Source organism: Ixodes scapularis, unplaced genomic scaffold (assembly GCF_016920785.2).
Source record: "Ixodes scapularis isolate PalLabHiFi unplaced genomic scaffold, ASM1692078v2 PGA_scaffold1__304_contigs__length_218370807, whole genome shotgun sequence".
In the NCBI taxonomy this organism is placed as follows: Eukaryota; Metazoa; Arthropoda; class Arachnida; order Ixodida; family Ixodidae; genus Ixodes; species Ixodes scapularis.
In genome coordinates this window covers 92,627,097-92,653,758 of record NW_024609846.1, presented here as the reverse complement: position 1 = coordinate 92,653,758, position 26,662 = coordinate 92,627,097, and the positions used below count along the sequence as shown (strand labels likewise).

The 26,662-nt window shown below is 43.3% G+C and overlaps 1 protein-coding gene across 1 annotated transcript in view; it reads left to right on the top strand.

Annotated features, from left to right (window-relative positions):
* Positions 1-25,770, top strand: part of LOC8029945 (exocyst complex component 8) — a 36,668-nt gene extending 10,898 nt beyond the window's left edge. The window contains exons 6-16 of the mRNA XM_029979985.4: positions 1,364-1,443; positions 1,719-1,792; positions 3,294-3,411; positions 9,817-10,012; positions 11,061-11,205; positions 12,487-12,667; positions 15,552-15,682; positions 16,560-16,714; positions 22,426-22,496; positions 23,594-23,784; positions 25,481-25,770. Of these exons, the coding sequence (XP_029835845.4) occupies positions 1,364-1,443; positions 1,719-1,792; positions 3,294-3,411; positions 9,817-10,012; positions 11,061-11,205; positions 12,487-12,667; positions 15,552-15,682; positions 16,560-16,714; positions 22,426-22,496; positions 23,594-23,784; positions 25,481-25,669 (1,531 nt within the window). The 3' untranslated portion in view covers positions 25,670-25,770. The remainder of the gene's footprint in view (positions 1-1,363; positions 1,444-1,718; positions 1,793-3,293; positions 3,412-9,816; positions 10,013-11,060; positions 11,206-12,486; positions 12,668-15,551; positions 15,683-16,559; positions 16,715-22,425; positions 22,497-23,593; positions 23,785-25,480) is intronic.
* Positions 25,771-26,662: the final 892 nt, after the last annotated feature.

The window sequence follows — 26,662 nt, the reverse complement described above, 5'->3', positions numbered from 1 at the left end:
CGAGAGACGCACCCTGCCATTTTTATTCTGCCAAGGACTTGCTATGGGCATTCAGCATTGGGACTGTTGCCTGGCGAAAATACTCGAAGAGGTGCGGTACGGAGCCTTCTTGGTAATGTAGTCGTCATGTTCGTGACAAGATCAGACCACAACCGGTTGTCGGACCTTTTTAAAACCGGTAGTTTTAAAGGGCCAACCAACCTTAGGAGCCATGTAAGCACATACTGTGTTGGTTGACCAGTCCGTAACCGCTTAACAATCTTAAAAAAAATGGCAACCGGTGCCAGGTATCAAACCCCGGTCGCCGGCGTGAAAGCGGAGTGCGCTGCTAACTGAGCTACGGATCCAGCACGCAGAAGCAGAATAGAAGCAGTTGGTGTGAGAAAGCATGTGGAGCGGAGAGGGGTCGAGAGGACAAGAAAAAGAGGAGCAGAAACAGGTGGTGTAGAAAGAGTGTGCAGAACAAGGAGGCAGGAAAGCATGCTTCCCCTCTTGGTGACTCACGAGATTCAGTGCAAAGGCTTTGTATCCAGGGGGTGCTGGAGGCAAGCTCATGCAGCATCACAAAGAAACAATGGCAAGGTATATAATCTGTTTCCATACAAACCCCTACCTTAAACACCACCTGAACAAAGAGCACCACCCACCCCAGGCAGTGAAAGACTACTAAACATCATTTTTCCCTCCGCACCACCCAAACTAACAGCACCACCCACTTTGTAAGCTACCGGATTTAAACATGTTTGGCAGAATGATGAAACATGAAGCCAATTGTTTTTGCAAATGTGTTTCATGATCAACTCTGCTATTTCAGTTGGAGAGCTGTACTAATAGCTCTATATAATTGTGTTGCTTTCAAAATTAACCCACAGTTAAACTAAATTTTAGGGCCAAGTTGGAAATTATACTTTAGTAGTGTAACCTTATTTGCATGCATTTGCTTTGCAAATACAAATGGCTTTTTCATTCACAGAGCTTTAATGAGCAAAGCATTTCTGATTTTTTTTTTTTTTCTTTTTCTGATGCTCCTATTAAAGTGTGCTCTGAACGTTTATGCTTATTTGAAAGCAGTGTTGTATTTGACTTCCATGTTTGTATCACCCCCTCCTGTCCTGGTCCTTGACTGGGCTGGCAGTATTGTGAAATAATAAAATAAAATAAAAGCACACTCAATGGAGCTAGAACACTTGCAACAGATTTTCAAATAGAATATTTGTAAAAATCTGAATTTTTAAAATATTGCTATTAATTTCAAAGATTGAATCAAATATGCAAACCGGTATTCAACACTTGAGAATACTGTTGAGGTGACCATGTGAAACAGCATGTCTATTGATGATGGCAGTCTTTTTTTTCTTTTCAGGCGAGGTCCAGTGCAGTACCGGTTTCAGGTGGCTTACGAACTGGACAATCTGGCAGTGGTCAATGTCTCCGAAGACCAAAGTGAGTTCTCTTTGTCAGTTGTGCATGCTGCTATATGTCAGACATGTGCCCCAGGAACCCATTAATCAATGGCATTGAAGCAGGGGAAACAGGGGGTAATATTTCAGACATTTCAACATTTCAGACATTTCTAGTAAACATTTCGGGAAGGGAAATTGACCTCTCCCACTGACGTCACCCCCTTTCCCCGCCTCCAAGACACTTTGACCCCCTGCCATGAATTGCTACGCAGGTGGGATCTGAAAAGCTTTGCATAGCACTGTCTTCTGTTTCAGAGAACACAAACTCCTTCAAGATACTGATGTTCCCTCACACACGGCTCTTCCAGTGTGAGACAGCTGCAGAAAAGGTATGAAATTCATTGGCCGCTTTGAATTTTTTTTTTTACTGAACTTAAATTGTGGATTTTGTATTAAACCTTGATTTGACAGTAGTTAAGGGGGGACACTACCCAAAACAGTGAATGTTTGAACCGCTTGTTTCATTTAAATTAGATTTACAGGGCTTGTTTCTGTTAACGTTGAGAATATTTCTGCCAAATTTTGTTAACCTGGGTGATGTACAAAAAAAATTGCAAATGTTCAAAGATGGAAGCGGGCCAGTTTGTGTAGGAAAACTATCATTTTGAAATTACTTATAAATTTGTCATTTTCATGTTTTATATTGCTTTAGGACAGTTCAGAGCAGATAACTATGGAGCTATATTTCTATATTATACCATCTTTCATGGCAGAAAAGCCAGAGAAACACAAATACTGTTTTTTAGATTTCCATCCTTTGTCCAAAAGTTTAATTTTGAGCATGAAAAATTACAAAAATAAAAAATACAACCTCATAGTTATCTTCCCCTTAAAATTTCACCCCAGAAAAACTTCTAAAAGTGAATCCAAGTTAGGTAATAACAAAACGATAGTTTTCCAAAAGTGAAATTTCTGCCAAAAACTGGAATGGAGAAAAATGCATTCAAAGTGCTCCAACCTCTACCTTTTGTTTAGCATTGGTGGACCAAAAAGATTTATGAAAAATTAATTATGCAGTGTAAACTAATGAAACTTTTTGGATTAATACTCTCTGGATGTTGGTGGATGTAAATATGACATTTTTCAAAATCAACCTTTTTTGCAGAAATTGTTTTTTCTGGGGTAGTGTTCCCCCTTAAGAGCAAGAGAGAAAAAGAGGTATTATTTTGTTTATGAAACTAAACATCAGTTTTCTTGCACTATTTGTCAGTGAGGAAAGTACAAAAGAAGTCAAGAAATTTTAATTGGGTCAGCTGCAAATGATAATGATATAGGTTCACTTGCTAGCTGAATGTTTTCTAAATGGCTTCTGATTATATATACTCTAAAGCTGCTTAACAATAAAGTGCTGCATAACATTTGGATAGTATATATTTATAATGACCCGAGTCTGTCGTCTCATGTAACGTCTGTAACACTAGTTATAAATTTATTGTGTCCAGTTTTTTTACTGATTACGCTTGTCACTCCCCTCACTCAAATGAATGAACAAAAACCAACATGGCAGAATTCAGAAATTCTTTTTTTTTTATCTGTTTGGAAGAACTTTAGTACAACGATTTTCAAAATGTGTTTGCTAGAAGAGAACTAGGGTAGAATTTGCACATGCTAAGCCCTATTCAAAAGTTGATGGTCCTTTTTGTATGTTTTTCCTAACAGTAGCTCGATCGAAGCAGGCATGTCACGAGTGGAGGTTCCAAATATTCTGGCACGCTGTTCTTTGGTCTGTTAAATCTGTGTTCTGGCCTACTATGCTAGATTTATCATGTTCTGAATTTACTACCATAAATATACCTGTAAAATGTGCTTATCAAAATATGTTCATTGCAGAGGACATGGATGGAGATCATCGAACAGACCAAGCAGGCAAAGATGGCGGCTGTCACTCTGAGAAGGGAGTCTGCATTGCTTGACCCCAAGGGGAGTCTCCTTGGCGACGACAGCAATCGTGAGTTCCTGGCTGGTTCTGCAACTTATTATAGAGCTGGTTAATAGTTTTCAGTCAAAGATATGGAGGGTCGTTACGGAACATATACTGAAGCTTGGGAAATGAAACCAATCAAATCATTAGTATTTGTCTGGTTTGCCTCAGAATCTGGTCTTTTACAGTGACAGTAGCTGTTAGTGCCCCTTTCTGACGATATCCAGCGGCATCAGTGTACAAAAACCGAGTTGATCTCAGGGCGCACACCACCTCATTGCCGTTGCTCCTCGCACAACCATGTCGTCTAATGCGAGAGCAGAGGGGCAATTAGTAAGTTGAAATTTGAACAAAGGTTGACCGAAATGGATGGTGCGCGGTGGGCACGGAAGGTATTCAAGTATTTATACATGAAAAGTTTAAACACAAAATGGACAAACCGAACCCAAATGCTTACATTTAAATACCTACATACTGGTGATGGAGCTGAGCACACTACTTCAGTGGAAAAGGGAGTGAAAGGGGCAGAAAGAAAAATGTGGGAGGTAATAATGCAGGAAAAATCGGCTCTAACAATGTACATGCCACAAAAGCAGGACATAAGAAAGGAAAATGTGTTTGACAACTCACTGGGAGGTTTTTTACAGTCGCCAACCGTTTTTTCGGACTCCGATAATTCGGATTTGTTCTATATTTCGGACCTAAAGGCGGAACCGTGACTTACCCCATAGAAATAGTGTATATTCACGACCAATGTTTCGGACAGCTTGAAGTCCGAAAGTTCGATTATTCGGACAAAATCGTCGCGAGCGATGAGCGGAAAACACCATAGAGAAGCGGCCATTTTGAATTCTTTTTGGCTGCCAATGGATTGGCTTGGTTTGGCAGCGCTAATTGAGCACTCCTGAGTCCTACCGCCTGGTGACGCTATGCTAGCCCTTTTTTTCCTAGGCAGCCTCCCTATTTTTTCCCATTTAGCTGCACGTCATCATCATCATCATTAGTATTATCATTTTGCTTTGTTTTTCGTTTCTTCGCGTCTCCAGTCGCCATTTTGCGCTCGTGGATTTGCACCTTTTATCTCGTTCAGACAACACTGGCTTGGACGTCATGGCCCCATCTGTTGTTCTGCTACTCGACCATAACGCTAGAAAAGAAGGCAGCGATTCTCAAGCTAACAGAAAGCTGTCGAACGGAGACGGAGGCGTAACCTGAAACAAGGCACGCAGGCGTAACGTGAACCAAGGCATTATTTACGGCTTTTTTTAAGCTCACTTGGAAGTAATAAAGGCAAGTTTTTCAATCTGCTGATTTTTCGGACTGCTCTATTATTCGGACGTTTTTTCGGTCCCAGCGAAGTCCGAATAATCGGTCGGCGACTGTACTGTTTGAGATGAGAATGGGAGTTTTGAGGACGAGGATGTATAGGGCTAAATTTTGGGAGACAGACGCACTACGTGCTGACTGCCGTAATGAAAGCGAGACACTAGAGCACTTAATATTGAAGCGCACGGGGCTTCCTTTTGTCCTCCCTGAGGGGTTAGCAGATTTGGCCACGGCCCTGGGTTTCGCTGGCGATGTTGGAAGGACGGAAGAGAAAAGAAAAAAGGATTACAGGTACAGTCACAAAGAGGCAATTAGAGGATTGGTGGGAATTATATAAGAAAAATTGAATGATGCACAAGTTAACTAGCACAGCTGGGGACAGGCGGGACAGAGGAAAATTGGGACCCCTTCCCACGTGGCTCCGGCCCAAAATCTCAGCACTGTCCCCAGTGGGTCCGGTGCTGAGTAACGCCAACAAGGTTTGACCAAAGGAAGATTGGTGACTCCCTCGGCGGGGGAGGAGGCTATGTTTTTTTTTGTTCTTTTGCCTGATCTCCTGAAGGTTATCCTTGTGATATCCCGCACTGCCTGGTGACAGTCAGGGAGAGAAAATTGGCTTAGAAAGGCGGGAGGAATCATATGTTTGTCTAGCGCCTCTACAAAAGGTTCTATAAGATCATTTCGGTAGTTTGACACTTTAGACCCACATCCAACGAGAAATAAACCAGCCACCGGATGACCGAGATAACATGCTTTTCGTGTCAGGCTCTTCAAATTATAAACTGCTGGAAAAATCGTGAGCCATTTCACTCTGTGAAGGTGGATGACCTGCGAAGCTGTTTTGCACACAACACAGACCCGCCCCGAGGAGCCGGAGGAAACTAGACACGCGCGACGGGACAGCCACTCTGGGAGGGCGGAAGGAAAGGAAACTAGGCACGCATGCGCTTGGAGCGACAACAAAGAGAGGGCAGTGCGAGCATAGACATGGCCGACACAGGTTGCACAGTGGCAAATCTTTGAGAAACCTTTATTATCTACCTGAGAGTCTACCGATCATGCAAACGGTGCCTATTGATAACTAATCTACTGAATAGACCTATTGCTAAGTTACCCAAGCATCAAGGAGAATGCAGGAAATGGTGTTCCACGTGCCGCATGTGCCGGCGCGTGCAGCAGTAACTGTCCTAAAGCAAAAGCCTAAAACAAATGGCATCTTGCACGCTCGTTCATCAACGCTTTATTTTGGTTACTTAATTTGAATCTTTCATATGGGGAAGGCGTGCACGTGCGGCGGTGCTAGCGTAGAGATTTGTCCCACACAGGAAAAATCCACGGTACCATGAACAACATCATTGTAAAAAAAGTTAAAGGGCTCCTGAAAAGAAAAAAGTTTTTTTTAAACTCTGTGGTTGGGACACGCGTGTCAAGAAATAAATTGTATGCGAAAAAAAAATTGACCGCATCGCCACGTGGTGAATGATGTTGATTGGGGCGAAGCTCTGGTGGTGCTTGTCTGCGTAGACGCTGAGCCGCAGCATGCCGAGCCTTTCGTTCGTTTTCATCCATGTCAGAAAGAGAATGTGTGGTATGGAACGTGGTTATATACGCATTTGAGCATTTAACCGCAGCGCCCTCTCCTGTATAGACGTTGAGCGGCTACATGCAACGTTTCATCCATGGCATCTCCAGCTCTTGAATTACTACCACATCTCAGAGCCCCCTACTCGTCCCGCAGTCATGGCCGAGTGGTAAAGGCGATGGACTAGAAATCCATTGGGATCCCCCCGCAGAGGTTCAAATCCTGTCAACTGCGTAAACATTTTTTTTTTATCTTTTTTTTTTTTTTTTTTTCCTACACGAGCACGTGAGCACATGAGCTCACGAGCACGAGCACCAGCAAGATCGATGTGAGCACGGACGCTGGATGGACAAGGCTAGACCCTAAGGAGCTTTACCCCTTAAAATATTTTTTAGAGCAATATTGACGGCAGTGGATTTATTTGAAATTCTGCGTGCAAAGTTCATGACGTCACGGAATGGTCATTCGCTCTTTCGACCTCAACGTGAAGGCGAAGCCGATCCACTTCTCCTTCATGTGCCCGAAATGCTGAGAGAGAAAACAAGTGGAAAAGAGGGTGACTACCTACTAAATCGCGTCTCGCACTGTCAATATTGATCTATAAATTTTTTGTTTTTTTTCGCGTAAAATTTATTTTTTGACACGCGTGTCCCAACTAGATTGTTAAAAAAAAGCATCTTTTTCTTTTCAGGGGCCCTTTAAGTCCTCATTTTAAACTCTTTTCGTTCACGATCCACTCATTGAGAATGCAGCGAAAGAGCCCGAGTATGCACCTGATCTTGCCACAGCACCGTCCACTTTGGCACAATAAAGTCCACCTGATATGATTACCAAATGTCAATTGGGAGTGTGTGACACCTAAAGGGGGCGTGCTGTTCCACCTTGGCAGCTGATTGGCAGTGCTCCCACCGACAGCATCTGCATTATGTTGTCGCATAGTGAAGCGCCACCTGCTCCGACCTTTCCTAATGCGACTGCATCGTCTTGGCCGTGCCTGTGCCTTCCCGCACCCATATTTCTCAATCTTGCTTTGGTGGAAAGGTTTGGCACCTTGACATTTGAAAATGCATTCATATCCAGTGTTGCCCTGCGTGTGTTCTCACATCATTCAACCTGCAGGAGTTGTTCGGAGCTCGGGTTCAATATTGTCCCCCGCAGTTGTAAGTGGCAACGACGGCAACGCACCGCCGTCCTTTTCGTGTGGTACCTGCGCTGGAATATGCCTTTGTGAAGCGTTTGTGTGTTTGGCAGTCTGGATAATATTACGATACAACATTCTCCACTGCTAGTAATTGATAAACTTTATGTGAAAAGTATTTTTCGCTCCTCTTACTATCGGATTGTTCTGCGTTGCTGGTGGATCGAGTAGATGTACTGGGACTGAGACGATCATGGCTGTTTTCGCCAGCATGTGGAAGGGATCTGCGTTCTCAATTTCCAGGTCTGGTGTAAAAAATGTTAGTGCCAGGTGCGGCTTTGTAGGGCGCTGTGCTCGGGTAAGCTGATATTCGACTAAAACTATTGTTGGCTGCTATACGGGATGTCTATACAAAATGCTTCCGCTAGGAGCCGTATCATGGCACCACTGTCCTGTCAAACGCTTCCAATAGACGCACACGCAAATGCAGCCTCTGAACACGGCTACAGCTGCGCCATTTTCCGAATGCAGTCTGTCATCAATGTGGCAACGCTAATTTAGGGTTGATGTTTGATGTTGATGCTTATTGCATTCTCAAAAATACCATAAAGGTTTTGACAGTGGTGCAAAGCAGACGTCGCTTCTACAAAATAACGCATAAAAGATCAATCTAACATGCAAAGACATGAAACAGATAAGTAGCACATTGAAAAGCCTACAATTCACAATAAATTATATTAAATAGAAATTTTGGCATTTGAATGTAACCTGAGGCGAGGAAAAGAAATTCCACTAACTGAGGCTGTTGAAAAAAAAATGAATTCGATGCATTGGTTATTTTTCAATTAGCTTGTGGGGAAACACTTCCTGGAAGCCTAGCTTGAGCTCGAAGCCAGGCTTCCATACAGACCGCACTTTGTGCAGTTGCCCTTTACTTCACTTTGCTACACACAGGGAAGATTGATTGCAATCTTAGGCCCAAGCGTGCGCCAAACCTTGTTGGTACCGCCAAGGGTTTGACAGGCGACTGCTTCCTGCTTTCAGTGTCAACCTTCACGGTGGCGCTTCCTACCTTGGCCTGTGTTACCGCATTTTCTTTAACAAACAGCATTCTGAACATGGCATTTTCTGTTGCTGGCTTTAGACGCTACATTTGCACATTCGCCATAAAGAAGACAATTCTTTGCCACGGTGATGCTGACCATAGCAGACAAACTTAATTGTGCGGAAGGAGATGCAGGGGTGGCAAGAAAAGGTGCATTCTTGGGGTCTTGTCATGCTTTTCAGTGGGTGCAATGTGGACAGAAAGATTATACTAAGGCCTTGATGTAGATGGCTGATTTTCTCCAGTGCCTAATTTTTTTCTGAGGCTTACACGAAAAGTATGTTTTCAGCTCGCCATTTGGAGAAAGTTTTTTGTAGTACAACATGGGGCTAAACTACGCATGTGCTAGCATTTCAGCCAGAAAGCTCTTAAAGTAAATATCCTAAAGCAGATAAACTAAAAGCAAATCTCACTTTATGTGTTGTCCGCAAGCATGCAAGCAGGGAACTATCTATACCACATCAAGGCAAGGGGTCTCAAACTTCTTAATCTTAAGGAACTACTACTGTTTGCCTTGAAAGGCAGCTGAGGAACCCCTTTTGGTCTTGGCATTGATCCAGTAAAGCAGTGCAGAGGTTCACAGGCCTTGTAACCAATACTAATGCACATTCTAAGGAGTGTTTGGTTCATACTTACCTATGTCTCAATGGGTGGCTCGGGCCTACAAAAATAGCTTGAACTGAAAAAAAATGATGCCGAAATTGCTGTCGTCGCTACGCTGATTCTCGATGAAATGAATTTGAGGGGTTCCAACTCAGCAAAGGATGGGAATTTCAACCCCGCAACGCTCCGCATACTGTTGTCTTCGGAGAGTTAATCTTTCCTCCTGGGTGTCGGCCATTTCACGCAAACGGCATTGTCGCTGCCTCTCGATTTTGCATTGTTGCGTGCTTTGTGACACAACCACTCAACTCCCTCCTCTCCCACTTCCACAGCACATCATTAGAAGCCTGCCATAATACTCTTCCTCTCGTGTAAGAGAGAAAGTGGACGTAACGAGCGAACGAACAGAGTGAAAGGACACAGTGAGAACCATGGCCTCCCGAAACCAGTTCAGTTCAAACCAACCAAACCAAACCACGACTGCATGCAACAGGGCAATGAGTGCTAACACATTTAAAAAAACACTTTGCTTTGATCGAGGAAGTTGGGGTGCTTGGGGAACTCATTCGGGTACTCTTGAGAAACCCAGTTTGGGAGGCCATGCCACAAGGTACGAATTCAGAAGTGTTTATGGGCAGAAAGTGCCGACAAAGCTAGATGTCTCTGATGGGATTGCAGCTTTCGACGAGGACGAGGGTGAGGACGGGTACGGCTGCGAGGCCGCTTTGGTGCTGCCGGAGTGGCTCTCGGGACTTCCCGAGGACCTGGACGTCTGCGTGGCCGAGAGGGACTTTGAGGCGGCGGTCAGCCTGGTGCTCAAGACGCAGGAGCACCTGGCCCTTTACCCCAAAGCCAAGGCACTCGAAGATATGAGGTGGGCCCTTCGTTTCTCCCACCTCTAAATTTTTATGTGGGTGGGGTGGTTCCTGACGGAGAGTTTGGAGATCCTTAGAGGTCCGCCGAGACATTTAGGGGAGGTGTTGGGCAGGATGCTTTCCTACATTCCGTTCATTGGGCTTTCTCATGGCACAGGGTTGTGCATTGAATCTCCACCTTGAGCTCGGGAATTGTTTGTGGTTTGCTGGCATAGAAACGAGATTTCACAAACACCTAAAAAACAAAGTTGCACTGTTTCAAATCACGCATTGTCGGTCGCCAATTCTGGTTGCCATCATGCGAGGTGACGGGGCCAGGATACTTCTCTGGCAACAACGGGAAGAGTGTGCAAGCAGAGTCAGAGGGGGCATTTATTGGATATTACGTTTCACAGTTAATTGCTGTGTGTTTACTTCATTCTTCAGTTAAGTATATAAGCACTTTGTGAAAAATGATGTGTTTTACTACAAAATTATATTTTGCATTCTTGTTGAGCGTTAAGGGGCAGGGGTGGGCGGCATTGTAGAGGTTAGGAAGATGTTGTTCTTGCAAGGGTTCCAGAGCTGTTTCTTTCAGAAGAGAATTGAGAAAGGAAAGAGATTAAAGAGTAGGATGGAAAATATAAAAGTATGATGATAGAGTGACAAGTGTGAAAACACTAGCATGCGCATACACACACGCACAGATGCAGGCCAATACGCTCGCTTGGCTCTGGCAGGACAGAGCATTCTTCGTTTTTATGCTCCCTTCACGCTCAAGCTGATAGTGTGGTGAGAGCTACGCATTCACCAGTCCAACTGATCGCCTCCCGTTTGTCACCTGACCCACTTCCTGCACGTGACTACGGACAGGAGCATCATCACATGGCAGAAGATAAACGTACGACTGGTCCAATGAGCGCACAGCTTTCACCGCTCTCTCAGCGTAGGGGTGAACGAAGTAGAGCGGAATGCATCTCCTCGAAGAAAATTGGGACATAGATCCTTTACGAGCTAATAAATACATAGTAACAATATACATTGGCGGTAAACGCTGCGGTGTCCCAGGCCCCGTATTGACCACCGGGTGAAGAACCTGGTGGATGTGCTGACCAACGAGCTGCACGTGTCTCCTGGTCGTTCCCTCCAGGGCGGTCCACGGGCAGCACGCCGGGCCGTCAGCCTCCTCATCAAGCTCGGCAAGTCCTCCCAGGTCGGCACTGCCTTGCCTTTCTCTTGTCCCCGTGGGAAGTTCACCGGGCACCTCATTTAAACGAACCTCGAAACAATTTTTTTACTGGTTGGGGCACATTCTCCTAGTCAATGGGAAGCTCGCGAATTACTTATATTTTTTATGTCACTGTGCCATTGCTCCCAAATCAAAATCTAAGTGTTTGTCTATCGTATCCGATAAACTCAGAGACGCATGAAACGTGTTTTAAACAGACTGGGCACATGCTGCATTTGTGTGTGACATGATAATGTCAAGCTACGTCACGTGACCTCGTCACATCACAGGACGTTGCGTGTCAAGCAACACCTTGACGTCGAGGTTGTATAAGCAATATAGCCTCTATGGTCTTTATTGCTTGTACGACCTCGACCTGTGTGTTGGTAGGAGTGTAACCTGTCACTTTTCTCACGAAACCTAGCCCTATAAAAAAAAAACTCTGTGTTATATGTCATTTCTCAGCCGGCAAGCGCAAGCAGACAAAATTGCCCTGAACCTAAGGTGCACCTCATAGCATTCATAATGCATTCATTAATTTTTTCTTTTTTTTTTTTTTGGAGAGGCATTTTGTAGCATGCATCCAAACTGAACAGTTAAAAAAAATGTAATTTCTTAAAAAGTGCTTGTTTTTTAAAGTATATACTAGTTAAGTTAAGGCTACAGGTGTGCACCCAATGCTCTGGCAGATTCTCAGGCTCATGCAACTGAAATGCCTTTCAAGGCAAGGTGTAATGACCTCTGCTATGCTCATAGTCAGAGTTTTTAGCAAAGTGTTCTCCATACAATCTGGGCTCATCTTCAGTAGTGAAGGGGTTAATATTTTATTGATCTCGGCTGAACCATAAGCATAAGAAGTGCATTAATTACTCAAAGAAGACAATCTTGTCACACACATATCGATGACGGTGTTTGACGATTCTTGGGATGTGCATAACTTTTTGGTATTAAAAACATGTGCTAAAGCAACTGGACAACGTATGTTTTTTTGATCATATGGTTACAAATTTTCAAATGGAACCTATTATAAAATGTTTTTAGCACTTTTTCAGTGTGTTTATGTGCTGGTAAGGAGTGAGTAGTCTGCGATTCAATATTTGAAAGATGGTAGCTTGCAACCTTCCAAAAAGAACCAATTAGGTTCTCATTTTTTTGGAAAATATCTTTCTCCAAAGTTAGTGGTGGTCATAATATACCAGTGTAGCCGCTACACATGAGGCGATTTATTGCCTCTACTTCATAATTTTCATAGTTTGTGTTGTGCAGGCGTGCGATCTGTTCCTGAAGCACCGTAGCGGCATCATGAAGTACTCAATGCGCCAGCAGAAGATGGAGGGAGCCACTGCACCATACATCAAACGACTGTGCGAGCTCTTCTTTGCCAGCATGGTGGACACGGGCAGGGAATTCAACCAGGCTTTTGGAAACAGCAATAGCTGTGCCTCGGGTGAGCATTCAGGAACTCTGGAACTCGGACGCCTCACTCACACTCATGCTCCAACTCGTGAACTGAAACTTGCAGTGCAAAAATTGCAATGGGCTTGGGTGGTGGTAAGGACTTTTGCCTGGGTCAGGTGGACCAGAACTCTCCAAGACTTTTGCAGTATGCATTTGAATCTTTTGTGAGCAAAGCTTGCAGGCTTAAGTTCCCGCACGACAAGCTCCGCTCATTTGCATTAGCCAACCATTTGATTTACACGAAACCATTCAATGATGAGAGGGAGATCATGTTTGAACTCAGAATTGTGGTCCGTACTTGGTTTCTAAGCAAATCAATGTCATGCTCAGTAAAGTAGATTGGATCGCTCTGCCAAGTCGAAATGTTCCCTGTTCCTCCAGTAAATCACCATGATTCCCTCCTCGCATGCTGTGTAAGAAACTAGATGCATGGGCTTTAACTCTTTCCTGGCCACAGGAAAAGTAGCAATTTTCAAGGGATCCGTGCAAACATTTTTATTTTTCTAACTTACGTGTGAGCAAAATGACACATGAAAATGTGGTCAATTATTTGTTCTTTTAAAATAAACAGAAGTGGGTATAATGTGGGAAAAATATTTCCAAATTTTATTTCTTAAAAATGCAACGTGCAGAAGGCATATAACCGCCGAAACTTCCATAGCTATATCAAATTAAAAGACAAATAAAAAAATTTCAGAATATAGAAAATGTGCCCCAGACCCAGGGCTATTGTTCTGAAAGTTAGAGTACTTTAACTTACTTTGTCTATTTTTGGTTCGTCGGAGAGTTAGCCTCTGTAACACATGTGCTTTTCATTGAAGGAATGCTTATATCGGTGAAGCACAGATAGTACACCTCACATCCCCAACAGAATGCTTTCTTTGTGTTCTACTGTGGAGACTGGTTATAACGAAGTCAACGGGATTCGGAAATCACTTCGCTATATCCGCTATTTCGTTATAACTGGCTTCAATTATAACAAAGTGGAAAAGAAAATGGGAAATCGTGATCGCTTCGCTGTAGCCGCTATTTCATTATAACCGACTTCGTTATAACCAGTCTCGACAGTACTACCTTGGTGTTTTCATAGCCTCGATTGCAGTTCCATTATATTTAGAAATTTTGTGCGCCTTGTTGAGAACATAAAACGTGCAGCTCAGGAAGCTCAGGACAGCCTTGGAAATTATAGTGATGCTTACTGACAACCATCTGTTAAGCAATGCCTATAGGCATTGCTTAACAGAGCTCTGGGGACACTTCGAATGATGTTATATATAACATCATTCGAAGTGTCCCCAGAGCTCTTGAGGTCTAAAACAATATGCCACAATGCAGTTGAATTGTGTAAATAATGCCATCTTTGTTATGAAGACTGATGCAAGCAGTTAGCCATGCTAGACTAGTGCAACCACCGTTCCCAGGACTATTTTTGACAGCCCACCACCTTGTGATAAGGCTTAAACCTACCTTGAAACCAAAACTAACATTCTTCGGCTATCCACAAGATTGTGAAATGTAATTCTCTGCACTAAATTTATTTTTCTTGACAGCGCCTAAAAACCATCAATCACCGGTGATTGATGGCCTATGGGTATGGTCAGGAAAGAGTTAACAAAGGTTGCATTACTAGGTTAGAGTGAGCATGGTACACTTCATATTACTAGATTAGAGTGAGCATGGTACACTACAGCAGCTATTTCAAACTATTGCACATTCATCTGAGCCCTTGCTCCAAACAAGCATGTTTTTGGAAACAATCTTTCATTTTTACAAACAAAGGTAAATCGGTACTCTAACATATATCAGGGTTTGTGTGGGGAAGAAATATATTCTAACCTAAATCAAAGAATTTTCACATTGCCCCAGGTGTTCACTCTCAAAGCTCTCACACATGCTTTATAACAGCTTTAGATGGGAGTGCTAGTGAATTTTTAAAACAAAATCTGTTTTTATAAGCATTCTAAAACATAACTTGAGAAGACTGGCAAATAGCATCATGTTGCATCATTGGTTACGGGAGTAGGATAGCAAACTACCGCACATGCTCGCACCTATAAATGGTATATTTAGGAGGTTGACAGCTTGGTCATTTTTTTGTCTTGGCGAAGGCAAAAGTGTAATGACCTTGCCAAGGCGTAATAGTAGAGGGTATGCTGAGTGCATAGGAACTGCAATCTCATAGTTTGTGATTGTGTTGTCTGCTTAAAAAAAATTAGAGTAATTTATTTTTATTTGAGACGCATGAAGTTATGCTTTTATTGAATCAAATATGAATCGGATGGTCACATCATTAGAACAGTTTGATACCTGTATTAATAATTTTGAATGTATAGAGTGGCTACAGTGGATCTTGCACTGTAAAACGAGCTGTAAAAATCATTGCCTGTACGTAGAAAGCTCGAGCATTTACCAATTATGCATTGAGGTGGTGCATTTCAGCTGATGACATTTTAAGCCATAGCTCTCTTTTTATGAAAATGAGATTAACTGTCTTACCAGGGTCAACGACAAAGAAGTTCGCAGACGACCGAGTTAGCGATGCTTGTAACGTGTGACGCCATTTTCCGATAGGCATAGTGAGCAGGTGACGCAATCTGTTGTCTGCTCGTAACGCTAGAACTTGAGATAAAGGTCTGTGCCAAAATGATTTGAGAGCAGGTTGGTAAAGATGATTTGAAAAACACACAAGAATAGAACATGTAGGGACGAGGCAGACAGTACAGTTCTTTCATAAGTTTAACATTTCATACAGTTATTTCATTGAAAGAACTGTACTGTGTGTCTTCGTTCCTGCATGTTTTATTCTTTCGTGTTCAAGTTGCTACCAGTTTCTTTCTAATAGGCAAATGTGGCTTACCTTCTACTCTTCGCAGCTTTTGTGGTGTGGGCCAGGGACCAGCTGCACAACTTCGTGAAGGTCTTCTCGAATCACGTGTTCACCACCCAAGTCTCGCTGTCGGAGGCCACCGAGTGCATCCTGGCTGTCCGCACGCACTGCGAACAGGTGAGGCTTCATTCAGGCCTTCTTGAAGCGGCTGTTTCCACTCTGACTTCCAGCAACACTTCACATGGTACAAGGCCATCATCTGTTAGCCATAAATTATGTACTGGGTGAAAGGAGAAAACTGGACTGCATTTTTTTTCTCTGCCAAATGTAGCACTAGCAGTTTGGACCAGGTGGCAAAGTTTCAGCACTGTTAACCTGATACAAAAGTTATAAGCGATTGTTGGAAAGTTTTATCAAGATAATGGGGCGCTTTCTTTGTAGAAGACACCTTTCATCTCCATGTATTCGCGAGGTCCTTCAACCACTATTTCCTGACTGAAAATTTCCGAAAATTGCTGGAAACTTTGGAGTTGCATAACGGTATATGCTGAAATTTAAGTATCTGGTCCCAGCTGCTAGCACTACATTTAAGCAGAAACTAAGCGTTGGTGACACATAATTTTATTTTTTTTTTAAGTGAGAAAAGCACGGTTTTCTTTTCTCCTAAACACCTGGTATTTGTTTTATCTTGGTTTTCAGGAAAAAATGTCTGATCACTGGCATGCATCTTTAGTTGCTTTTTACACATTATAATTATTACTCTAAAACTTTCTTTACACATCCTAACAATATGGTTTTCCCATCTGTGTTGTGCACGTTGTATATTTCTATGCATGTCCCTTGTATCAAGACTTTGAACATTCTGAAGCACGGAATAATAAATGATTAATTTTAATATCATATGTTGTGCACGTTGTATATTTCTATGCATGTCCCTTGTATCAAGACTTTGAACATTCTGAAGCACGGAATAATAAATGATTAATTTTAATATCATATTGCAAAGTTCCTGCAGTCTTGCCACTTTCTGCCACCTTTCGGTGTTTCCTCTCAGCTGTGGGAGATTGGCTTGGATCTGTCGTTCATGCTGGAAAGGCTGCTGAAGAACGACGTGGAGCGCATCATCACTGACTCCCGAGACAAGGCCCTGGAAGCAATCAAGCTGAGGGCGGCCGACGACCGCTGGCGGGCACAGAACCTCTACAAGAAGTGAGGCTGCTTCTGCACTCCTTGGGGGCTGGGTCATGGCCCTCGCCCACTCATCCAAGTGTTGCATCTTGAATCAGTGGGCAAGGCCTTAGCACACTGGCATGCCATCCTTCAGGTAGCCATAAAACTGCATAGAGCTAGACTAAGGTTTTGCAGTATTTGCAAAACCTTAGTCAAATAGGGTCATAAGGTTTTTCAATACTGCAAAACCTTAGTCATAGAAAGTTTTGCAGCATTATTCAGAAAATATTGTCTATAAGAAAGGGTCATTTATAAGTTATAACATTGTTAGAGCTATTGAAGCCCACGATTAAAACATTCTATGAGCCCGATCATGCTGACGAAGACCAGGGTGCACAGATGTCTCGCACCTACTATACTGTGCTATTTTTTTTACTTTTATTATCTAGTTTTTTTTCTTATTTTTATGTATTTTGATTTTATTTTATTTTTGATTATATTATTTCTTTATTTGTCTATTTATCATTTATTTTATTTGTTTATTAGGTTTTTCTTTGTTATTTTATCATTTTCGTTCAAAACGTGCCACCATTCAAATAAAATAATTTAGTATTCCTCCAGAGCAGCTGCGGTACACAGCTGCCCACGAATCCAGATAAAGCCATTAATGTGACCGCATAAATTGGCTTGGTAATGTACCACGCTATGATTTACCACAGAGGTGCCCAAAGGTGGTGGAAGCATTACATAAAAGTTTCAAAGAACAGACTTGCCGAAGTAAAAAGTAAAAATTATAACTGGTTTTCTTTACTTATGGCACCCGTCTACCATCCACACACCCTCTGCCTGGCGCAACAACCGACAGATGGCGGCAGTGGCCACAGCTCAAGCTGGTTGCACCAAAAGCAGACAATGTTTTGAATAATAACTGTCACGCATATTACCTGAACACAAAACAAATAAAACCAATGGTAGTGATGTGATTGCTGTGCCATTTGTGCCAAAGCCTACCCTACTACATCCTGCTACATTTGATCAAAATGTGAGGAATTTGCACCAACATTGCACCAAAACTTAATTTCAATTTAATTATACTGAAAATATAGCTCAAGCCTCGCTACCTGGCTCTCTCGTTACGATATGTTTATTCAAGTTCTTAGAAATTTTGACTATCGCCTCAAATAATGATTTATTTGATTGCATTTCATATCAAAGACTGACAGTACTCAGAAGTGCCGCAATCATTATCATGCTCATTGTCTGTTCTGGCGGGTTAGTTAGTTTCGTTGAGTGCACTTCTCACCGCGCACTGGTGTACTGACGACAACCGCGGATTAGGCATCGTCATTTTCTGTGTCTTGCTTCGCCACAGCGCACCCATACGCGAAGGGGAAAGCACTTTTTCAGAGAAAGACGCAACAATTTCCGAATACAACCTTGGTTTGTATATATGATAGACTGTTATAGCCTTGTGGTTGCCTTGTCCAATTCGAGATTTAGCACCGATACTTTTGTATTGCAAGAAGATTTGTATGCACTCTTCTGTAGGTTTATATCTTATACCAACTCATTTGTTTAGCTGTCACTGTTTATGGGTGTGAGTGAATTAGAACTAAATTGGCACGAGCAGTGAATAGGAGCTTGGAAAGAACCTTCACAACTTTGGTGGGATTGCTTTTAAGAAGGCATATATACGTTCACATGCGAAGTTTTGTTATGAAGTTCAACAAGTTAAATGTAATTAACTTTCATAATCAGATGATAAGTGTTTTGTTTTTTATATAAATTATAAATTGCAGTTTGATCACAACCCTTAGAACTGGAAGGAAGCATTAATTTAGGTGCTAAAAAAATTGTATTCTAACATTATATCAGTGGGATTCAGTACCTAAAATAACCATTCATGGCAGTTGCTGTCCTTCATCAGTCTTCTTGTTACCGTGTCTGGTGCTTCTCCACGCAACCAAATGCTAGTTTTGTGTTTGAGAGAATCGCTCCTGCTGTGCAGTTGATGCTAAAAAAAAGGTTAGCACATAAGTGAGAAGGCAAAGTAGACATTGACTTTTAGTTGAACAGGCTGACACATTAATCTTAACATGATATTTGCAGTGGTATGAATGAAAATAAAGTGTGCACTTACGCTCCAAAAGTTATTTTCGCTGCTCTAAAATATATATTTTTCTGCTCCAAGAGCTGCACCAAAATGACTCAAACCAATCACATCACTGCGACAGTTCATAGAGTAATTTAAGCTACATGTCGTCTGCTTTTGGTGCGACCGGACGGCAAGCCTGCGTTAGGGCCGCTGCTGCCATCCGTCGGTTGTTGCGCCAGTTATAGATTTCGTTGATAGCAGACTGGTGCTGTAGGCAGAGAAAATCAGTTAATTTGTTTATTTTACTTTTTACTCGAGTAAGTTTTTTCTTTGAAATTTTCACGCAATGCTTTCACCACCTTCAGGCACCTCTGTGGTAAATCGTATAGTCGAGCCCAGTTATATCGCGCCCGGGTATTTCGAATTATTGTTTATATTGAACAGCCCAAACATCACCTTGAAAATCACATGTAATAGTATAGGAGCGTTTTTCTGTATCTAACTCCCATGGCGGGGAGACTAAATATAGCAAATTAAAACAGCCGCACATCTTTTTTCCTGTGGTCGGATTGCACCGGCGGTGAGCACATAGCTCGCGTTGTGGGGCTGGCAGACCGCCAAGCCAGCATAGGTGCACGGGGATACGCAGCAAGAAACATTTGTAAAAAAAAAGAAAAATAACATGGAGGATTTCAAAAACAAGAGGAAGGCGTGTAGGGAGGGCAGGGAGCGCCCGCTGTTAAAACGGTTGCGTGCGCTCTTTCCCCGAACACCGCTGTTGCTCAGTGATGTGATTGCTGCGCCAATTGCGCCAAACTGCTCCAAGGGGCTAACCCTGCTACATCCTGCTACATTTCGCCAAGATATGGGTAATCTGGGCCAATCCTGTGCTAAAGGACCAATTTAGGTCGCCTTTTAAAACCGAAACTAAACTGAGTACTGTAATTGAGCAGGCGTGTGTTATGTGGCGCAAGCGGCCGCCTAACACAAAGTAACGTACATCAATTGTCCAGCCGGTCTTGCATGGTTTTCCCGGCGTCTCGTGTTTCGCGCTCTCGTCTTGTGGGTCTCGTCTCTTTTTTTTTGTATATTTTCAGCGATAGACGCGGATGTGTGCAACGCTCCGACGCTAGCGTGCCGGGTACCAGCCATGCCGTCATGCTGTGAAACAAAACCACGTTTTTGCGTGGCAGGAGTTACTTTGTGAGCTGAAGCAACGGCCTTGGGAAAACTATATTTGATCACTGCTTTTCAGTCACCGTGGTCGCGCACCGTCAAATGTTGCCGTCCCCACATCACTGCAGATATGGTACTCTCTAAAATGAAACTAAGAACCGCCGCATGTTCATCAACATTCCTGTTCTTGTTTAAATCATACGTGACTACAAAAATCCATTTTTAATTCAAAGACTGCTCTGTCAATCAAAGTATTGATTACCTAGGTTTCTCTCGGTGGGCTTTCTTTCGAGAGGGATCACGGTACGTGAAAAATCTGCCGTGAAATAAAGTTAATGAAGAGAAACGAGCTAAAGCAAAGAATGCGATGTCTGCACGCTGAACCCGCACAGCGTGCTTGTTTGTCTCAAGTTCAGTCGTTGCACAAAGCGCTCCAAGAACTTTTTGAGGCTGGCTCGCAATGTCTCGCATCGATGTGCTCAGGTTCTTTTTTTTTGTGTGTGTTTAGCTTGTACCTTGTTTGCCGGCCTGGCAAGCACGCGCCACTGGACTGTTTTTGTCGCATGCTCGAAAGTTACATTTTGTGTACAATTTTGGGGGTAAGTTAGCGACGGAGCTGAGGGGCATGGTTTCGGTTTCGATCGGACAGCTGTTGTCTGCACTCGCGCGACGAAGGATGCCCAACAGCAAGCCTGTTGAAGCTGGCCTCACGTGCATGCGAACATGGTTGCATGACTGAGGCACCAGCTGGGACGCTTGCAATTCATTGTTTTACATTTGCTTACTTTTGACGAAAATCTGGCACGTCGGGAACCAGTAAGACGGTGGCAAGCGTTTTTCGAAATTGCTTGGCAATGCCTACAGTACTGTACACTTGTGGGATGTCTGAGCAGTAAAAACAGAAGCAGCGAGTTCCGTCATGAACACAACACAACACAAAGTGCCCTTCGTTTGTACAGCACTTAAAACAAATATTTTTATTTTTTTAAGAATATCAATTTGCTCCAAAATCCACTTTAGCTGCTCCAAAACACTGTCTTGGCTACTCCAAAAGCCGCTTTTTCTGCTCCAAGACACTGTTTTGGTTGCTCCAAAGGCCACATTTGCTGCTCCAAAACACTGTTTTGGTTGCTCCGAAACGTGCGCCAAAATGAATGAGGCCAATCACATTACTGTGTTGCTGCATGACTCCTTTGTCCCAAAATAAAATAAGCAAAAAAAACAAGTTTTCTTCAAGTCGTCGACAAAAATGATCAAGCAATCGCACTTTGAACGCCTTATCCTTGTTTACCTCTTTCTTTCGCTCTTAGTGCTCTGCCCATTTTTTTTTCTTTTTTTGCCTTTTTCTTTGCTGTTTGAATTTAATGAGGTTTCTTTTTTTTTTGCTTGCTTAACTTTATTCTATGGATCGAAAGCTTTTTTTTTTTATGTGGCTCGCTTTTTCCGTTCTTTCATTTTATTAAATTATTGTCGGGGCTATGTGGAGGTCGTGGCAGGTGTAAACAGTCGCACAGATCGTTGCACAAACGCGGCAAGGTTTGTGATCTTCACCAACTAAGCCCTACTGTATTGAGCAGCTCTTAGAGGCTCTATCTGCTAAGGTCCCGTTTGTTGCGGCCTTCGGTGTTAGCAGGGACGTGCGGAAGTTTCTACATATTTTTGTATATCAAATTATTGATATATCGAACTATTCTATGATCCCCTTTGAATTCGATATACAGTCTGAGCTCATTACAACAGACCTGGTTTGAACATATAATTGGATATACTGTACCGATTTGTGAAGTTTAATTGGTTTTCCTCTAACTGGTGATTATGTACCATGCTGGATGAATGTAAGAAAATTAGACAAATGTTCTTTTTTTATTTTTGCTGTTTTGTGCTGGAATTAAATTGGAAAGATTTGGTCGAAGCAAATTTTTATATCCCACTGTAAATTTTATCATCCTTCATCAAGAGAAGTTAGCTGGTTTTCATAACCGTAGAAGCAATATGTTGATAGCTGCCTACAACACACTAGAGGCCTAGTTATGTATTTCCTAGTTTGTGTGTCTGCTAAGAATGTTTTACTTGGTAGATTTATAAACAGGCCTTAAAAAGCAATGATGTGGTTCATCATTGTACTTTAATGCCTATGGGGGGATCGGTGGCCGAGTGATCTAGCGCACACCAGCTCGGAGCACATGGAGCGAAAGTTTGCGCTGCAAAACCCAGGGATCCTGGGTTTGATCCACACTCCTGCCCGTTTCGATCTGGATGAGCATCGTACCGGCGTACGGTCGTGTATCACTACTGCGTGGTGTTCGTTAAAGACCCCAGGCCAGCGGTTGTATCGCACTGGCTAAATAGCTCATCTACAGCTGGGAGACAAGTTGCCCATTGAGGCAGACTAAGTTCTAGGCTGTATAAACATGCACACAACCCAATTTTTTTTAATGCCTATGGGCTTTAGTTGAACTTTAATGTTTCCTCATGGCAGGGATGCACTTCAGAAGTTGATTGACGACATGGCCAACCTGGGCATCATGAACATCTCTCAGTATGTCTATGGTGAGTTGTTTTTTAATTTATTTATATTAATGTTTATGAGTGATCGGATTTATTGTTTTTTACCAGTTGTATTCAGTGTCATTAACATAAAGTGAACGTTCAAAGCAGACTGAAACTCTGACAGAAAATTCCCCTTTAGAAAATTTTCGATCACGTTACTAATTAGACATTGGCAGGTGTTGGCTTGTCCACATTTTTAGTACTACCACCGTCCTTAGATAAACTATTTACTAATCTTGAAACGTCGGAGGTTTCTGCCCTAGTAACTGATGCAAGTACAACAAGTTAAGATTAATTTTTTAAAAACACCTTGAAAAAGTTTAATAATCTTTTTAGGGAGGATGTACATAGTCCCTCACGTGGCATTTTAATTATTTTAAAAATAATATGGGCCCTAGGTGTGAAGTATAGATAATGTTTTCTTTTGTCCATCTTTTCTATCTGTCTGTGGGGTTTTATGAAAGAGCAGACGCATCCAACAACCTTCTCTACGGCGGCTTCTCCGGACCTACGCCCATTCAATAGTGTTCTCCAAGCAATCTGATTGGTTGACTCTTAACATTGGTAGCGTGCCTCTGGTGATCGAAATCATCCCTAGGGAAAACTCCCATATCATGACGAAAAGATGCCAGACCAGGTAATCTAAAGACCACGATTCCGCAATGCCTGGAGCGCGCCTCCAACACGTACCATGTCCCTAAAAATGGCCCCCATTTCTGCCGGATGAGGTAATGGAACACCACCGCGGTGGTGTTGCAGAGCGATGGTGTGTGTGGCAGGCGCTCATTCTGCTGCAGGTTCCTCTCCAGTTTGATGGTCCACGAAGACTTCAGCAACCAGGAGCTGGGACTCGGCGACGAGACTGACACTCACATTCATTCATACTTTTTGCCGACACTTTTAGCGTTAGCTGCCAGGGTCATGACATCCGAGGGCACAATCTGCCGGCTTCTGTGGCACCACCTGTTCCCACTTTGAGACCACTTTTGATGAACGGGCGGGAAAGGACACCAAACACTCCAGTCAAAGTTTCGTTCCAGGCACCTTAGTGGTACAACATACGTAACTGAACTGTTCGAGCTTGTGTCCTTGTGCAGATGACTGCTGGCTGTCGCTGTCCGCCAACACCGTGTCTTTCTGCAAGACTTTCCTGAACCTCCTGGATGATCTCCTCAAGCTTCACACTCCCATGACTCGGGTGCTGGTGACAGAATCGCTGGTGACCACCTTCAGGGCTCACATGCGTCACGTCGATGCGTCTTTGGGAAACAAGAGTCTAAAGGCAGAGGTATCGGCAAGCTACCACCACACATTTCCTTTTTTGCCTCGTAAAAAAACGCACCATGTGGTGCATAGAAAGAGAAGTCAATAGTGCACTGCACGGCACTGTTAAAGAGCAACTCTGCTTCATTTTTGATATTTAGAAAACTGTCGCCCTCTTCAGTATCATATAGGAACACCCCATGTCAAATATTACGATCTAATTCCGTTTATATATTTAATAAACTGGCCAGCAAACCTTCAAACGAGCCAAGTCGCCGAAATCTGCCAACTCTAGCGTGCGGCACGAGGCGCAATCATCAGCGCAGTCAATGCCACGGAGTTGGAGCGGCCAATGTTGAACCGCTGCGTCAGAGGCATGACTATGTCATTCTCACGTTTTGCTTGTTTTTACTTTTCGGAGCGAAATTGAACGATGACGTCATGAGTTTCTCCTCCCGGTGTAGGCTGACCGGGCGTTCACGTGATCACCGTAACCCGGATGCGCTAGTTTGCACCGCCTTGCGCGCTTATCAGTCTGTTTCTCCGCTCCCCTTCTCTTTCGTCTTTTCTCCCCTTCCCCCTCTCCCCCGGACCATCACCGTCTACGCCATAAAAAGCTACCTGCCCGCATCCAAAAAAAAAAAAAAAGACCTGCCCGCATTGCGTGTCCTGTTCCTCGCTTCCTCCCGAACGTCACAAGACCACGTGGTTCGACGGGTCGTGGCCATGACTCTGACGACCCGAGACAAATGTTGCCTGACGCAACCGAAGTTTCGGTTTCGGTATCTGCTGATGTTTAAATTGGGATTACACAAATAATATTCCAGATTTCGCGAATCCGAAGATGTAGAGTTGTTTAGTAGTGCTTTGTGAATGCGAATCACATGGAAGCCTAAATTTTTCGGAATTGAGCGGAGTTGTCCTTTAATGTGAACACGGCATCGGCACTTGTTTGAATTTCATATATAAACGGTATTGGTTAGCATCAAATTTGAGTGCTTAGGTTAGTGCCCCAAAGTGAGTACTTTCCACCAGATTATTAGGTTTGACGACAGCCCTTTTGTTTTGAAAGTACAGAAAAACCGCAATCGCTCGTTAGCACTTACAGTGTTGCCCTGTGTACATATCTCTCGCTTCTGCGAAGTCTAGTTCAGCAATCTGGAAAACTTCAAGTATAATCTGGTAGGTCTAAAAGAAGATACTGCAGCATTTTTGCTTGGGCACCGAAAGGACCTCAGGAAGCTATGAGCATTTGCTTGTCTCTCTCGGAAAAGTGAAAATGGAGCATTCGGCAGTGCAAATAAGCTCTTCAGATTTTTTACGTCGGGGGTTTCGAGAAACCCCCATCTGCCTTGACTGACGATTGAGGAAGCCCTCTTGGTTTTTGCGCTGATGCAACAAAACAGTGCGTAAGCCTACGGACCTTGCAACCATCAAAGCACACACTGCGGGTGTATTTGACTCATAGTTACGCTTCAATGAGGGGCTCAGATTTTCTGAATTTAGCTAGGAAAACTCTTTTCTTGAGGGCAGGGATGGTCAAGGAAGTTTGGAAACTCGGGGAACCCATGTGGGTGCCCTTGGGAGTCCTTGGGTTCCTAGGAACCCAGTTTGAGAACTTGTGCTCCATGTAAAGCTGCAGACTCAAAATGAACTCGCAGTTTGAGGAAGTGTGCTTCACCATGTGCCTATGTTGCAGCAGTTCTCTTGTTACCTAACAGGTGGCCCTGATTCAGAAGAATGCCTGTTTTCTGCTGGAGACCCTGTTGGATGTTGCAGAGAAGAGATGCGAGGGAAAGTTACACCATCCACTTGTCTTCTGGTCAGACCTGAGACAAGAGTTTAGTTCCTGCATGGGCTCCAGGGGCACCAAGGGCTTCACAAAGTACCCAGCCACAACCTTCCTGTGATTATGAGAGGGTTGCCACTGAGCTTCCAATCTTTTGCATAAGCGGATTATAATGCTGTTATATTTATACTTCTCTCAGAGAATAAACACAATGAACTAGAACTCCATGCTCCTTATTCTGCCTGCCTACGTCGTTTCTTACAAGTAACTATCCTGAGTTGGTATGAACTGAGTAGATATATGTGGCATTTCCAGATCTATCATATTTACTCGAGTAATAGGTGCACTGTCAATGAATAAGGCCTGCGTGTCTGCTTTCCTGGTGCGCAGACATCAGCTTATCATTGCACTCTACATAACCATTGTGAATAACGGGATCAAAAAGGCTATTCTCTGAAAAAATGCAATCTGCACAAATGCCATTTTTGTGTAAGGACGTTATCTCCCTCCCTTTAGGTGCTGGGCCTCTTGTGTCTAAAGCAATAATTGGCTATCTGCTTGATCCTTGAGGCGGTAGGCTCGGAGGCTTTCTTAACACTGCATTTATACTCCAGTTTAGGTGTGAGTGCCACAGAAGCTAGAAGAGCGAGCCTTGGGCTTTCAGCACCTTTGCCAGGCACCTGTTCTTATGCCGTGCGCGCATCTTGGCAGCATACTCAAGATTGCAGCTTCGGCTTCGCTCAGACGAAGCGAAACAAACTGACTATGTGTATTACTGGACTAAATGTGGTATACGGTGTCCGTCCATACAAGCCTTATTTGTTTCACAGAGCACCCGAGCTGAGGGAGAAGCGCACTCAACATAGCTAATACAAAATCTGTGCACAAATCTGAGAAATATTCGAGAACATTAAATACTAGTACTATTTCGTTTGGAAATTAAATGAAAGCCCTCCTGGAAAAAGTTTGCTTTGTGCTCTCGTGGAAAACGGCCCCCATGACACTTCCTGTGTTTAATACTGCCACAGAGCACCCAAACTTAGGCAGAAGTGCACTAAACATAGCTAAAACTGCAGGAAGTGGGGGAGAGAGCGGCCGGGCATTACAATATTTT